The sequence below is a fragment of the Hippocampus zosterae genome, chromosome 14 (assembly GCF_025434085.1).
Source record: "Hippocampus zosterae strain Florida chromosome 14, ASM2543408v3, whole genome shotgun sequence".
Taxonomy (NCBI): Eukaryota; Metazoa; Chordata; class Actinopteri; order Syngnathiformes; family Syngnathidae; genus Hippocampus; species Hippocampus zosterae.
The window spans coordinates 6,611,205-6,623,924 of NC_067464.1; the positions used below are offsets into that span (position 1 = coordinate 6,611,205).

At 42.3% G+C, this 12,720-nt stretch overlaps 1 protein-coding gene across 2 annotated transcripts in view; it reads right to left on the bottom strand.

Annotated features, from left to right (window-relative positions):
- Positions 1-12,276, bottom strand: part of rps6ka1 (ribosomal protein S6 kinase a, polypeptide 1) — a 35,180-nt gene extending 22,904 nt beyond the window's left edge. Inside the window, exons 1-2 of one of the 2 annotated variants that reach the window (XM_052086280.1) lie at positions 11,749-12,276; positions 1,503-1,547 (exon numbers count right to left, since the gene is read on the bottom strand). In XM_052086280.1, coding sequence (XP_051942240.1) covers positions 1,503-1,547; positions 11,749-11,811 — 108 coding nt within the window. In that variant the 5' untranslated portion in view covers positions 11,812-12,276. The remainder of the gene's footprint in view (positions 1-1,502; positions 1,548-11,748) is intronic. The other variant, XM_052086282.1, reaches the window with a different exon arrangement.
- Positions 12,277-12,720: the final 444 nt, after the last annotated feature.

Genomic DNA, 12,720 nt, shown 5'->3' on the forward strand with positions numbered 1-12,720 from the left:
GCGGATGGGGTGTTGCTCTCCAGGAGAGCATATTGGAAGTAAGGCATCAGATATGATCAACGTGTGTGTGCCGCATAATAATTAGAACGCATTTCGCCGTGTGCTGATCCCAATCATAGCGTGTCAGTAGAAAGTGAAAGGATGCTCGACGAGCTTCACACACCCTCCCAAACTCCATTCAGTTCACAAGGACTGGACACAAAAGCGAATATGAACATGGTGCCCCTGCAGAATAACACAGGAGGAAATAGGATCTTGTTCCAAAGGGCCAGACAATAATGGAGGCGGGGGAGGTGGGGAGGGGGGGAAAAAGGGCTGACTCATCCATTCTTGACGAGCACTGTGCAAGCTTGTGCACGTTTGTGATGTGATCGTACGCTAACAGGACAGCTGAGGACACAAAGCAGGACCTACAACTTCACTGCAGTGACTCTGATGTAACACTGCAACACGATTGAGCCTTTAGTAGAAATTAATCCCATCGGGGGTTTTCTTGCATTGCAAATTTGGACACAGCCATCTCTGCCTAATTTCGGGCTATGTCAAATATTCAACCAACATTTAATGGACCACATTTAGCGGAGTTAAAGTTGATTCACATTGCTGCTTGATTGTGCACGCAAGTATTTTTGTTACAGTGTTCATGTAGAGTGGGGGCTTGAGATATGAGTTTAATTCTTACCGTGACCACACTCGAAACTCAGACCAATCACATCTCAAACTAACTTTCCCCACTGAAATGAATGGCACTGCCATATTCCATTCCAGCGTCTTGTTCTGTGTGTTTACAAGACAAACAGCACTCTATAATATTGTACTTCATAGAAAAACATACAGTCATGACAAATTAATTGTAGTGAAAGGAAATTAAAAAATTTTTGCAACAATATTTTTGCTTCGATTCAAATAACGTTGTGCTGCTCCTTCTGGTGTGCATACCTTTGCCCACCTGGGGGCAGCATAACAGACCTACGGACATACTGTACATCGAGTCTCAGAATCTCCTTTTGTATCACCAAAAACTCGCGTTGTATCACTTATACCTCAAGACACCACTGTATTTGTAGTTTTTATTTCAGTGCGATGACGAAAAAAGACATGAGAAGGAACGAAAAAATAGTTTTTATGAGCCAACACAGGGGATAGCGTACGCATGTGTGCAAATAATCAATTTGAGGAAGGTAAGAATAAAACTTCAAGTACACACATACACATTTTTATGAGTGACCCCAAAACGGGGAAAAAAAGTCGACAACAACATGAATAGACCCCACAACGAACGACCTCTCTTTGTCCTTGTTAATATGTTGAATGAAACACCCAATACAACCATTGACTTCATCAAAGTCATTGAGGGATTACTGTATAGATATAAACACAAGTTAAAAAAAAAAAAGTACTAGCTGTCCCAGCAAGAATTAAATGCAGCAGTCCAAATGTCTAATTAGGTGGGTGTTGACATGCACATTTAATTAGTGCAGCGTGTGTGGGCATGTTCTTACCTTGACAGCAGGTGCAACTCCATCCTCAGCAGTGCTCTGGCCATTCTGTCAAAAGAGCAGAGTGAAGAAAATTGTCAGGGCGCGTGCGCGCGTGTGTGTGTGTGTGTGTTTGTGGATAGTGCACAGAGCGTGCACATGCATATATAAAAGGCAGCAGACAAAAGAAAGAACACGAGAGGGAGAACATTTGCAAGACGACGTGGGCGGCACGAGTCCGCCGTGACACTTTGCTCCTCCGCTAACGCCGCCGCTAATAATCTACAACCGACACAAATGTGCGTCCTTCGTGTCCTGTCTTGCAAGTGATCTGCGGTATAATGCGTAATCAATGTGCTGTTATTCACAGAGAGAGGAAAAAAAAAACAGCAGGTGATGTTGATATGTTCGCAGAGCACAAACGGGTGGCAAACCTTGAACATAGAGAAGCAGAACCGTTATCCAAATTCATCTTGAAGCTCATTAAGTTTAGAGTTTGAGCTAAAACTGACATCACCTCTAAGTCATTATACACATTATTTTAAAATTTACTTCCACTAACGACCCAGGCTAAACTTCTGCCCTATCCAACATACAAAACTTGTCTCTCAGTTGAGATGCATCTTTGACATCAATTACTACTTTCCTACTACCCAAGGCTCATGCCCTTCTTGTGGCATTTCAGAAAGTCTACAAAAACATGAATAGAGCTGTAACCTCAGTCGAAATGTTTAAATCCTGACTTAAGACTTATTTTTATACTCTTGCATTAAGTTAAACCCCTCGTAGGCCTGTTTTACTGCCCCTTCCCCACCACCCACTCCTCCTTTCTTCGCATTGTTTTAATGCAGTGCAGGCTTTGTTACCGTTTTGACTTTTGTGACTTCTAGCGACACACACAGTGAGAAGCAAAGTAGGAGAATTTAAAATAAAACGGTCAAAGCTGAAACACTCCGGAGGTGTCCGAACTGCTTTTGTCCAGCATTAAGCTGCAATTCATTGCCCTAATAGTGCCAGAAGATCGCCAGGGGTCATGTAGATTACTGAGCAGAAGAGGTGTTTACTGCTTTGATTTGTTCCCGTTCCCGTTGGCTTGGCATGAGTCACATTTTTGGATAGTGCTTTGGCTCTTTTCTTGAATTTAATTCCTATCTGATGGCGCAACCTTAACAGAAAGGAGCACGGAGTGACTTTTTTTTAATTACCGTGGTTAGTTTGGCAATGACGCAGAACTGCATTGCGTCCTACAAAGAGTTCTTTCTTAAACTGTTCCCCCTGTCAGTCAAAATTGAGTGTTCATGTCGATAAAAGCTGAATTTTTTGAAGACGCTTTTGTATTGCATGTCTTTTGAGCTGTTGTACCTAATATTGGGCCAACCAAGACCATACAGATTTCTTGTTTTATAGTAACAACTCATAAGAATATACACGGTGTGTCAGAAAAAGTGTTGATAAATTGCTAAACGTTTTCATTGTGACAGTGACATGACGATTTTTTTATGTAAAAAAAAATGTATAAATTAAAAACAATAATAATAATAATACATTGGGCAGACACCGAAGATGTGTTGTCCGGTCACATTTAGATCAGTTGAAGTTCGTCATGCTACGGCCACCCCGAGAGAGACGCAACGGTACGTCGAAGACTACTGACTCACGACATTTTAGCGGCGACTTTGCCGCTTTGCTGCCTCTTCACATTTGGGACAAGAGCGGGGTTGTTTACTCTTTGTGGGGCTCATCTTGAGAGGGTGACTCATGCGCTGCTACATGTCCAAGGATACATAAAAAAAGTCACTCTGTGCATGAATATTCAGGATTACTGCAGTTTACTGCATCGGTCCCACTTGTACGAGGGATATTTTGCAAATTAAGTGATGTGGCACTGTACTTCTTTAGACGGCAAACTCTGAATAAACAGCGCATCTACTGTCTGCAACCAAGCCGTGAGGTACCATTTTGACACAGCTGCTTCACGACAATTAATCAACAATCAATTTGACTTAATTGATTACATTCCGAACGTACACGTGCTAATCGTCTTTGCCGACGTGCCCACTGCATGCATCTCATGCACAGTTCGCTACAATAAGTAACAAATGTAGTTTGGTGGCTGAATGATGTGCTGCCCCAACAAACGAAAATGCGATCAAAGTTTCAATCAACGGTTTCATGGGTGCTTGCGTTTTTCTTCACATGTTGGTGCTGGTAGTGGCAGTTAGCCTCATTGCAACCTCCTAGCTCCGCCCCCTTTTGTCATAATGGAAAGCTGGACTGCATTAGTTTTGTTGTGGAGAGGTGAGAAATGTGGTCCATTAGCAGTCGAAAAAATGCCCCACCCTTAAAGATGAATTGCATCTTTGACACTTTTCACCCAGAAATGTGATTTAAAACATGTAAAATTGCTTTCTTGTATAAGAAGCTCAAAGAGTAACATCTGCTGGAATTCTGCTCCCGTTTTGCGCCAAGAACGCCTCCCTTCCTGATGAATTCCACAAATTCCACAATTGCACTTTTACTGCAAGCTTTCTGGATAAGAAAAACAGAAATCACTCCAACCCTGAGCTGAGACTTCATTATAGACATCATTCACTCAAGGCCTTAACCTGTAAATCCATTCAAGACGTTCAAATGAGCGCTGTGGTCCTTTCATGATGCACAACGTTGTAACGCCGATGCTAAAAAGAGAAACTTTTTGGGGGAGAAATCAACACCACACAATCAATTTGGCAAAAGTTCTTGCATGTGGCAAGATCTTTCATAAAAAGTGCATTACCCCCACCCCTTTCTTTATGATGGCTGATTTGAACTCAGAAAAGGGGCGAACATGAACTCTTTCACATCCTCTGTGCCCTCTTCCTTCTCCTGCTTCCTGTAGACTGTGACTGTGCATAGTACAGCAGGCAGTCAACACAATGACGAGCAGCGGCCGTGACAACCAAAAGCTCAACGCGAGTGTGCCACGCGATTCGTTTTAATGCAATGCAATCCATTTGGAAAGTGCTTATTTGGAGGTACGGGGTCCAAAAATGGTGTCTTTTATTTTTTTGCGAACTTGCTCATTGGACTTCGACCGAGGCGAGTCAATGCAGCCGTATAAGCGCCGAGAGCCATAAAGTGAGGCCGCATGGAGCGACGGCGGTGATTAAGCAGCAAAGTAATAGACCAAATTACGTTTCAGGGTACTTTAAAGAAACCGACGGAAAGTCAGGAATGAACGACGTCAGGGATTTTACAGCAGTGTTTGTGATGCCCCGAAAAGAAGGCAAGGCAAAGAAGCAAAACCGTACCGTTCAACACTTTTTAAGAGTCTCACCCACCTAAGGTCATTGTAACCTGCAAAAGATGAAATTGAGAGGATTGGACTGTCCTCGTTCATAATCGAAATGGAACGAAAGGAACAATTAGGGTTAAAGGCACTTCAACAACCAAGAACAGCGCAGTTTTCTCAATTAACTCTTTCATTCCACAAGACGTACTTGTACGTCTTTTTTAAATTAGGCCCCGCCCACCAAGGACGTACTTGTACGCCTAAGTCTTTTTTTTTTGCGTCATAGAGAGGAGGGTCAATCTGTGAATGAGAATAAACCGTTTGCATTATAAATCATGTAAAAAAGCGACCAGTAGGTGGCAGTGGTGCCTCACGTGCTTGAAATGCATGCTTTTACAAAAAGCTCTTTTTGTCGCTTTTTTGCCCAGGAATCGACATTTTCATGAAACTTAGCCATTTTGTAGTGTCAATTGCTGAAGAATGGAAAAAGATAAAAACAATTTTTTTTCTGCTGAAATAAGAGAGTCCAAATTTATTTTGGTAGGCTCCATGTTTATACAGCATTAGAACCAAATATTCTGTGGGCCTTGCAAGATCAGTCAAAACCCAGTAAAACGCTGAGATTGAGGGGGTTGCTCCAGAGAAAACGGCTGGGATTGAATGAGTTAAATGCAGATCGAAGAAGCAGCATCGTCTTTTTCTTTAGACGCAAACCAGTTCAGGGCACTCTGTTTTTCCTCAGTCGCTTCAAGGCATGACTAATCGACAATCAAATTCACGCAATCAACCTATTTCTTTACCATCAACTCATCAATGACTCAATCACTTTGCCCATCCCTAAGACAAAGACAGAAAGAATATTTAGAAGCCCAAACACAAGATGTCTCCTTCTTAGACCACAAGTCATAAAACCCTCAAAAACAGGGGATCTGAGGTCTCCATGGCGACATTAGAGATGCCACTTTCCCGAATAAAAGCCAGCGTGCAATCAACAGGGCTTTGAAGCTATTATGGCCAAGTCCCATTTCCACATGCACGGCGTGGTCGTTTTTATTTAAATCTGCCATGGCAAGGGTCTGCGTGTGCATGTCGAGCATGTGGTCAGCAGTCCTTCCGAGACTTGTTCCTTGGACACGTTCAATCTCATTAGCCGCGCATGGCCGATCCAAGTGGCCCAGTTAATCGCGACGGCGCTCCCCTGGGCTTCCTCAATGAGAGCGTAGGCATGCGCACGCACAGACACACACATAAACAAGGCTCAACATGTTAATAAGCGAGAAGGCCTTGCGATTAAACGTGTGGGAATTGTACTTGTGCAAATATTTGTCCTGCGGGAGGACTTAACAGGCGAGAAGGCGGAACTTTTAATTCCATGCAGTATGACTGGTCATAAAAAAAAATAATAATAATAATTCAACAAGCTCAGGGTACAAGCGCTGTTTGAGTTGGTTAGAGAAATGCATTTTCCCAACATAACAGGGTATCCAGGAGACAAGAAATACAATAAGCACCGTTTAGCTTTTTTTTTTTTTTTTGTAATCCTAGCCGACTAAATTTCTCGGCATCTCGGCGAATATTGATAGAAGACCACTTTGCTGGTGTCCTCTAATGCCACTCAATGGGAATTAACTACATTTATTTGCCCCTTTTAGGCTGAGGTTTCTGATTTATACCAGCAAGCAAAAGAAGTAGAAAATTATACCTGAAACATTTAGCATTAGCTTTTAGCACAACGGGTGAACGTATTGCATTAAGAAACTGTGATGTAAATTTGAGAAACTTGTCCCCAGCTAGATTTTTTTTTTGGTGTGGAATGTATCTAACATGTCTGTCACCAAAATCACCAATATAATCACAGGGTTTTTTTGTTGTTTTTTGCCTCCTGCCCACACTGCTTTTCTCAACGGTTCATTTGCGCAACTTCTGAGTTTTTAGTGCAAGTGATGCGTTTGAAACATCGTGGTCATTTTGTCCCATGAAATTTGAAGAACCCATCAAAAAAAAAAAAAGGCTTGTCTTTGATGTTACATAGCCATTCTCTCTGAGGTCTTCCACCTTTGTACCTTCAGTCACGCCAACAAAAACCTACTCGACACTTTTGATAAGTCCGTGATGTGGCATTCTGCAGACGTGATTCCGCTTGCTCAGTATAACAGTCAACACTACACCGAACTTCAGTATTGTGTGAAACCGTCTGATGTTCAGTATGAGCATTCTGAGGCTGTGGGTAATATCACACATTCTTTAGATAGAAAACACGGCTCGAAAATCTTCTACATCTTGGAAGGCATCTGGTGGTGAACTCAAGGCTCTCGAGGTAGGTTCCACACCCATATGGTTTACCTAACCGGCTAAACAAACAAGAAGCCACGCAAAACCTTTGAGATATCACATGTCCTCCTTCACTCCTACAGTCTTGCTCAGGTGTTCCGCAGGTCACACCCAGATTAGCTGCACTTAATCCTGCGCAAGAGATAAAGGCATGAACTTGCACACACACACACACACACACACATGGCTGCTTTGGTCGACGATGACAGCAAACATGGCACACTCTCGAGCCATCGACCCAACTTTCTCCTTGATGAGGCCCGAGATATCATGTGCAAACTAATCCAAAATAGTTTCAGTCGGTTCCCCCTCATTCTCTGGCCAGCTCTACGTAAATATGAACACTTTTTCACTCCTTAATACAAATCTCAGAAGTACAGTGTCTGCAAGTTTTCGAGTCAAAGTGAAAGTTTCTGTATTCAGGCGGTCAAGATCTAGTGGCAACCGGGACCTGCGGCTCATTGGCAGTATCGTGACAAATGCCAGAAGTCATTGAAGGTGGCACTGAGTCATTGGTGGAGGCACAGCAGTGGGGATGATTGGTCCCTCTTTATCAGTGCTGATTCACTCTGGATCAGACGTCATTGGCCCACAGACATAAAAGCATATCATCAATCAAACGGTTTTATGACTCCCTCTCCAACCTCTGCTATCAGGTTTAATCGTAAATTACATTTTCATCCTTGACGTAGCCGTTTCAAGCGTGGCGGACCAGGAGGGATTTCAGCTTTGACAGTGAGGAATTAGCTGGAAAAGTTTGAAAGAGGGTAGCCGCGTTTGCAACTTGGATACTTGCTCTTACAGCCCTGATTCCAAAGTGGATCGTCAAAAATAATAAGTTACTGATTTAATTTAATTGGGGGAAAGCCATACTACTCTGAGAACGCCCAATCTCATTTTATCCTGGTAGCCTAGCAGGGTTCAGGCCTGTTTAATACAGTGGAACAACGGCAATTCTGCGGGGATGTGACGCTGGTGAATTTGCGAATGTCAAAACGCCCCTTGAATAGTGCCCTGAGATAACCAATCCAACCCAACACATGAAAAATAGGGAGGGCTGGAGTCAACAATGACATCCGTCCATTAAAACTCATTCAGTACCAGCCAATTCTGGACCGAATCTGAAAAGACGTTTAAAAACATCTTTGGGAGTGAATGAGTTAAAACCTCCAATAAAAATTCATCCAAAAACAGCGGCCTCAAATAGGGGAGGAAAAAAAAAACTTGATGAAGCAGATGTACCTAAACGTAGTCCCCTAAGTTTAGGGACTCTTAGAAATCAGAGTCAGAGTGAAGCGCATAACAATCTTGAATAAAAAAATGTTAAAAAAAAGAAACTCCACAGCCAAATGGACCTGGACCAGACCTCATAAAGCATCGCCGCTCAATGGAAGCCATCATGTCACAGCACAGCAGGTTGGCCCGCCTTTTCGTTTCCTAGTCAGCCAACAAGACCACCCCATCTGTCTCGTGGTCCAACATGCTCTCTTGGCATTGACTCATTAGCTCGCTCTTTCTGCTCAATCGCTCACGGGCCCAAGGTGCCTCCCTGACGCTGGCGCTAGCAAAGTGTGCAATGGCATGGTTGCTCCGGCCGAAATGGCACCGACCTCCCACTCTGAATGGCAGTGACTGCTGTGATCACATTTATCGCAGCTTAGAAGATAATGAATGCAAAGTGGAGAACTATTGTGCAGTCCGATGAGAGACAAATCACCGGGGTTTTTTTTTTTTGGTTTGAAATAAAACCGCACATTTCCCTCCCATCAACCATGCAATAAAAAGGCAGGCAATTATAGTCGACACTGTTTCAGCACTGGGTCAGCGCTACCCTCTGTTCAGAGGTGCTGCTGACAAGTGGATGGGACAAAAGCAAGAATTTGTTACTTACTACATACAATGACAACAAGGTGAGAGGGTGACCCGTTTTGATGACAATGTAAATATGGGTGCATTTGTCAAAACTCATTAACTCAACTCACTGATTATATACACGTGTAGTTGGTAGTTGTCACATATTGTACAGTGATCCCCGCTAGACAGCAGTTGATGGTTCACGCCCCTGCTATTTTTTGCTAAACTGATTTTTATCGTGCAGTGTAATTCCCTCACATGTGGGAAAGGAGAGCTAAAGTAACATACACAATGTTTATTGAAACTGAGTCAACACAATGAGGAGACTCGTCCAGGACCTGCTGTTGGCCACAGCTCACACCCAGACACTCATACAAAGAATCATTGGAGTCACATGCGACCCCTGCGATCCTTTTTTTTGTGTTAAATATACTAATTTTGACTTTTTTTAAAATTACATAGGCCTACTGAACAATGCTACTGACTAATCTTGTTGCTGCCGTTCATATGCGATTTAGGTATGCAGATACAGTCTCTACATATGTAGTTTTCGGCTCTCATTGGAATCGGTTCCCTTGACTGCTGCTATACATACATAGATAGATATTTTTAGATAGTTTGACATTAATTCATAAATCATTGCTTCTTTCATTTATTATTTTGTGCACACTCTTTGACAAGTTTTTTTATTCATATTGTAGGAAATTAATGTCCTCTGTGCTATGTATCATTTCCTCGTGATATACTGTGTGATTAATTGTTTCTATAACTTTCTGTGGAGGAACCAAAATGTCTAATTTGGAATGAAACCCATTGTGGCCAACTAGTTGAAATTAGTCATATATTGCAGCATGTCCGCTTTTAATCAGAGAGGCGATATAGGCCAAAAGATGGAGATCAACTTCTGAGACCAGGATGTCCCTCTGCTATCAGAAAGGCCATCGACGCTGAACGATAGATATCAATTTCCAGGACCAGGATGTTTCCCTCCTATTATCGAGATGTTCTATCTACAAATCAATCTTCACATTAAAGCAGACTGAGGACATTGTGTCTTACCGCGCACAGAGTCACACAAAAGGGGGGAGATCAGAGACAGAAGGCATGAATATTGCATTTTGCCCGGCGCCTGATGTAGCAGATTCCTGCAGCTGTTCCATCGTACGGTGTCAGTGACATTCTACAGGTTGTCACAGTGCAGGTGTCGAGGCAGACTTGCACATTTTGTACTGTGATTGAACCTCCAAAAAGACTGAATGTGGAACACAACTGTGGATGTTTCAATTTTTCTTTGCCACACTGTAGAAGAGGGACCTTCATCAAGAGGGCTTGTCGAGAGAAGACGAGCGATACGAACTGGCCGTCGCGTTAAGTCAACGTATTTTTTTTTAATGGAGTGTCAAACCATCAGTTAGATTATAGTGATTGAATGTATCGAATTTGTGTTCATTTGTCAGTAGAAAACCCCCCCGCCCGCAAAAAAAACGTCCATAGTTCAAAGTTCCTCTTGTCTTATGTGCATGATTTGCATTAATTACTTTGCTGTAACAAACTCACAACCCCTGAACTGTGAGGCATATGTGCTAACCAGTCAGGCGCCTCAAAACAACCAGTTAGTCCTCCATTTGCGTCCAGCGACGTCCCAAGCTTCAGTGAGTTTCCTAATTGGCTTGCGTTCAGTTTCAAATCCCACTATTGGAGTCGGTGGCTCACGACACACCTGTGTTGACTATACGCATAAGAATCTACCATCATTCATCATTTACGATTGGTGGACATGGCCGTTTCCCGAAGAGATTGAGGAATAAAACATCCAAGTATAATTTGTCAGAATCATCTCTTAGAGACACCTGAGAATCTGGCCTATGCCAACTTTGATCGGAAGGGGTGGAAAATTCTCTAATTATGAACCAATTATCGTATGGTGTGTGCCTTGCATAGTCTCCATACCGAGTTCTCTCTTACACACTGTTCAAACCTGATATCCATCAGCAGTGCTTGTTTCCCTGGAGAAGTTCAATACGGGGCACTGTAACACGGTGGAAAAGCATACCTCCTGTTAAAAGGCACTTCTCTGGGCTTGGAAATGCTCTTGAGTTGACGTGACAAAGTGGAACATTTCCAAATAAAGATACATTTGGAAATAACTGATGTGAAGTGAATCATCTCCTTTAGATAAGAGTAAATCACAGGCTTTAAAAAAAATCATGATGGGGTATCCATTTATTTTTGCTCCAATTGTTAACCACTGAGAGATTATCCAATTTCACTTAATTGGTCTGAAATTTATTTCAAACAAACAATAGATCTTTCTTAATCTATTCATGCCAGCGAGTCCGCTATGTTTAATGACAGGCTGAACAATTTTATGCTCTTAGAGGGCAGTAAGTGCAATTAACCTGGATAGATGTACTGTACAGCACTTGGAATGGAATAGGATCTAATTCTGCCTGTCACTATATATCGGTAGCATAGACATATAAACAGTTTATTTGTAGTAAATACATTTCCTCAGGCACGCTAGTTAGAAAATCTGTGTACTTTTTTTGCTGTAGATTTGTTATTTTATTTTTTGCATTATCACATTAGATATGGTATTTCAAAGTAGGAGAAGGGGAGGGGAAAGGGTATAACATGCATGTGTAATGTACACATTTATGAACATTTTTCTCCCACCAACATCAAACAAGCAAACTACCAGTTCTTCAAATCATTTTATCTCAATGTAGGCACTTGATTGAAAATCCCAAAAAGTCAAGCATAGTAACTTGAATGTAACGTTGGAATTCTGCTGTACATTGCACTTGTGGTTACCTCAGTTTCCAGCTGGACCAGTTCCATTGTGGGCCAAGGCTCGGCAATCTGTGCGAGCGGCATGTTGGCAGATTTTTTTCCCCCCGTCAAGATGCAGAACTTCTCAGGTCGCCTTTGGGTCTCGTTGTCGGTTCGGTGACTTGGTGCTGTCAACACACAGTCCTCGTGCACCACCCGGGAGTGGGGTGGGGGTTCAACAAACAGGTGCAATCGTTTTGATTTAATTCGGTTCGCTCCAAAGTGATAATCCAATAGAGAGTATAATAAATCCAGGCAGTACGAAGCAGCCTCGGGGCTATCAGTTTTTGACAGGCAGAAAAAAAACGGTGTGTAAAAACACACCAACAAAACAAAAACAAAAAAAACCCCAAACAATCCTGAAGGAACGCTACCAAGTCCGGACTGGCTTCACAGTCGAAGCCAAGCTTGTGTCGTCCTCGCCGGACTTCCTCTTCTCAGTCTTGCCTTGGTAGTAAAAAGCTCCGCGCAGCCTCCGAGCTGAGATTGTTATTGGCACACTCCCAAAGACGAGATTCATCCTGCCCTCCTTTTCTTTCTTTTTTTTTTAACCCTCGCAACTCCAACGCCCAGGTCCGATGTCTCCATCATCAGGTGGAGAGGTAAACTGCAACTACGTCATGCAAAAAAAATAATAATTATAACACCTGTACTAGAGTATCATACTGGAACTGCCGTGTAAATCCGAAATATGAAATATAATGTAAAAAAATGTAAATTAAATTGTCTCAAATATTTTTTTTGTAAATAAGGTGAAATCTATTCTATTCAAAATTATTAATTGATGTTACAGCATCAATGTGACCTGTAGCCTCGACAACTCATTTGAAAAAATAAATCAAAATCTTTTTGAAGAAAAGTACAAATAAACAATTGGAATAAATGTGCACACCCGCTTACAACTGGGTATGTGGCTGTGTTCAGAATTAACCAATCACAGTCAAAATTCATGTT